At 38.3% G+C, this 3,369-nt stretch overlaps 1 protein-coding gene across 1 annotated transcript; it reads left to right on the forward strand.

The window, feature by feature from the left end:
* Positions 1–393: 393 nt before the first annotated feature.
* LOC120215538 (uncharacterized mitochondrial protein AtMg00820-like) lies at positions 394–732 on the forward strand. The gene has a single exon (XM_039213198.1). The coding sequence runs from the start codon at positions 394–396 to the stop codon at positions 730–732; it is 339 nt and encodes a 112-aa protein (XP_039069129.1).
* Positions 733–3,369: the final 2,637 nt, after the last annotated feature.

The raw sequence follows: 3,369 nt of genomic DNA on the forward strand, positions 1-3,369 counted from the left end.
TGCAGACAAGGTGTGTACGTGACCAACCTTGGTACAATCATCTGAGTCTCTAGCTAACCCTGATATGGCTAAAGTTGTTGGGACACGCAGTGTGATGGAGGGTCAGGTACTCAGGGAGGGAGTGCAGTACTGACAACTCAAGATGTATAACTCAAGGAGCGCAATGTAATGGGAAATGTTTATGATGATCAAAGTAATGGTGTTTTTCTTGAACAAGATGTTGAGCAAAGTGGCAAGTTAAGTCAAGCTGCTAATGAAGAGTTGGATCAAGTGGCTGTTGAGGCAACAGAAACTGTGGAACCTGTACTTCCAGCACCTTCAGACTAACCATGTGATATTGGTCATCAAATGATAACGAGAAGTAAGCGTGGAATCTTTAAACCAAAACCCTATATGATATTGTATGGGATTAAAGAAGAAGAACCCGAGTCCATATATAAAGCTCTTCAATCATCGAACTGGAAAGAAGCAATTCAAGCTGATTTTGAAGCTCTTGAAATGAATAACACGTGGATGCTGGTAACTCTGCCTGAAGGAAGGAAAGCAGTATGTTGTAAATGGCTGTTTAGAATCAAAAGGAATGTTAATGGCACTCTACAATGCTACAAGGCGAGGTTAGAGGCAAAAAGGTTCTCTCAAGTACCTGGACAAGACTTCCATGACACCTTTAACCCCGTGGTTAAATCATCCACAATCAATGTCATATTGTCCATAGCAGCTCGTAACAACTGAGATTTGAGGCAGATCGATGTGAACAATGGATTCTTAAATGCAATTTGAATGAAGATGTTTATATGAAGCAACCACAAGGCTTTGAGAATAAGGCAGGAAATGGTACAATATTAGTGTGTAAACTACAAAAAGCCATTATGGCCTGAGATTGGCTCCAAGGAATTGGTATGCTAAGCTGAAAGATGCCTTATTAGGTGTAGGGTTTATTAGTTCTCAAGCAGATGACTCGTTATTTATCAGTCGAGAAGGGAGAAAGTTCACATATATTCTCGTTTATATGGATGATATCATTGTTATAGGTGAATCCAGTGATTGTATTGAGAAGATTGTTCGATTAGTTTGGGAAAAATTTTCTTTGAAAGACTTGGGGAAGCTAGGATTGTTCCTTGGAATAGAATCAAAGCATGTGGGAAACTCAATCTTCTTGAACCAGAAGAAGTATGTGATGGAACTTCTTACCAAAGATTGCATGAAAAATGCAACACCAACACCAACTCCTATGATTAGTTTCCCAAAACTCTCTAAAGATATTGAGAGTAAGCTGGTAGATGTAAGGGAATATCGTAGGTTAGTTAGATCATTGTCATGTGCATGTCGTACTTGTCCCGATATTGCTTACAGTGTAAATAAACTAGCCCAAATCATGCATGCTCCATGTGAACATCATTTTGCAGCAGTAAAGCGTGTATTGTGATACTTAAATGGAACACTTGAATATGGTCTTGTATTTTCTTCAGCTACAGAACCTCTTCAAGTCATGGCGTTTGTTGATGCTGACTGGGGAGGAAGTGTGGATGACAGACGGTCAATATCAGGGAGTTGTGTGTACTTAGGAGGGAATATAGTGATGTGGAACTCAAAGAAGCATAAAACAATGTCTAGATCGACAACTAAAGCTGAGTATAGGAGCTTGACAGATGTGGCATCAGATGTAACATGGCTTGATTCTTTGTTTAATGACATGATAATTAAATTTCAAATCACACGGTAATTGGAGTGATAATTCAAGCGCCACAGCCATGAGCGCCAGTCTTGTTTACCATTCAAAAATTAAACATGTTGAGCTGGACATTCGCTTTGTTCGTGAAAAAGTGGTCACAGATAAGTTGAGGGTGAACTTTGTTCCTTATCAGGTGGCTGACGGATTGACCAAAGCCTTGACAAAATATTACTTCACCATGTTCATGCAAAAGCAGAGAGTCTGTTCTTTAATAAAAGTTGAAAATGGAAAAAGTAGGGATCATATTGGTATAATCTAGAATGTGAAGTATTGTATTAGTTATGCTAACTCAACATTAGTTTGTTATGCGCCTACGTTAGCTAGGGTTGTTATCAATCTATTATAGCATATCATTCTACAGTGGTGTATTAAAACGATGACTAATGTATTGTTGAATAGACTTGTTGAATAAGAAAAATATTCCTTTCTTCATATTTTGTAACTTCCTAATAAGCATAGCGATTGAGTCATAGTTTTGAATATGTTGCTGAGAACTTTTAGCATAGAGCTGCCATGGGAGCTAAATGACTGGTCAAATATTGGCCAACGTAGCACATAGGCCTGTAAACGAACCGATCGCACACGAACGGTGGTATGTTCATGTTCGTTCATTTAATAAATAAATGAACATAAACGAACACGAACATAAACGAACAATTTTTTTTTTGTTCATGTTCGTTTATTAAGGAATATAACTTGTTCATGTTCGTTCATTTAATAAATAAACGAACATAAACGCGCACGAACATAAACGAACACGAACATAAATGAACACGAACATAAACGAACATAAATGTTGGAGACCCTACCTAGGGGTGTAAACGAGCCGAGTCGAGCTCGAGTATTGCTGAGCTCGACTAGAACTCGAAAACTTTCAAAGTCAGCTCGACTCGAAAACTCGCGAGCTTAAAATTATCAAGCTCGACTCGAACTCGAAATATAATATTGAAACTCGACTCGAACTCGAAAAAGCTTGAACTCAAAAAAAAATTAAGAGCTCGATTAAAACTCGAAACTCGAGCTCGATTGAAGCTCGATTCTGAGCTCGATTCAAGCTCGACATTGCCCCAAGCGCAAAGATGCTTAAACTTATTCTCCCCAATCTTCTTTTATATAAGTTACTAACCCTGAGTTGCTTGTTTGCTACTGATGTGGGATTGCATAACGTTCCTCCACTTTCTTTCTTCCTTTCTCCTTCAACAACAGTCGAGATGAACACAAATTGTGTTTCATGTGATTGCCGACCTTAATCCTTGGGGATCAAACAAACATGTCCTTAGCTTCGTGCTATGTAAAAGTTGAAAATTGGGAGATGAGAGAAGTAGGTTGGCTAAACTTCCATATCCGGATGGCGCACAAAATTTGTTTGATGAAACGCGTTAAAGAACTTCTCAACCTATGGAATAAGGTCTTACCATTATTGGGTTCTTGAGTTCAAAGTAAGCTGACTTGAGTTGCTAGTTGATCACTATTTACTTGTAAATTCGAATACTCTATTATATATAAAAGAAAAAAAGATTATTTGAGTAGAAGAAATGGTGCTTAATACTTAACATCCCTTCCGGAATACATCACCTTTGGACTTGGTTTTGAAAGCAACCGGTTTCTGGGACTCCTCTTTGCTCATCGGATAACTA

The sequence above is a fragment of the Hibiscus syriacus genome, unplaced genomic scaffold (assembly GCF_006381635.1).
Source record: "Hibiscus syriacus cultivar Baekdansim isolate YM2019G1 unplaced genomic scaffold, ASM638163v2 tig00110123_pilon, whole genome shotgun sequence".
In the NCBI taxonomy this organism is placed as follows: domain Eukaryota; kingdom Viridiplantae; phylum Streptophyta; class Magnoliopsida; order Malvales; family Malvaceae; genus Hibiscus; species Hibiscus syriacus.

Excerpts from the sequence above, each read along its gene's own strand:
- LOC120215538 (XM_039213198.1), top strand. The coding sequence starts at position 394 with ATGATATTGTATGGGATTAAAGAAGAAGAACCCGAGTCCATATATAAA.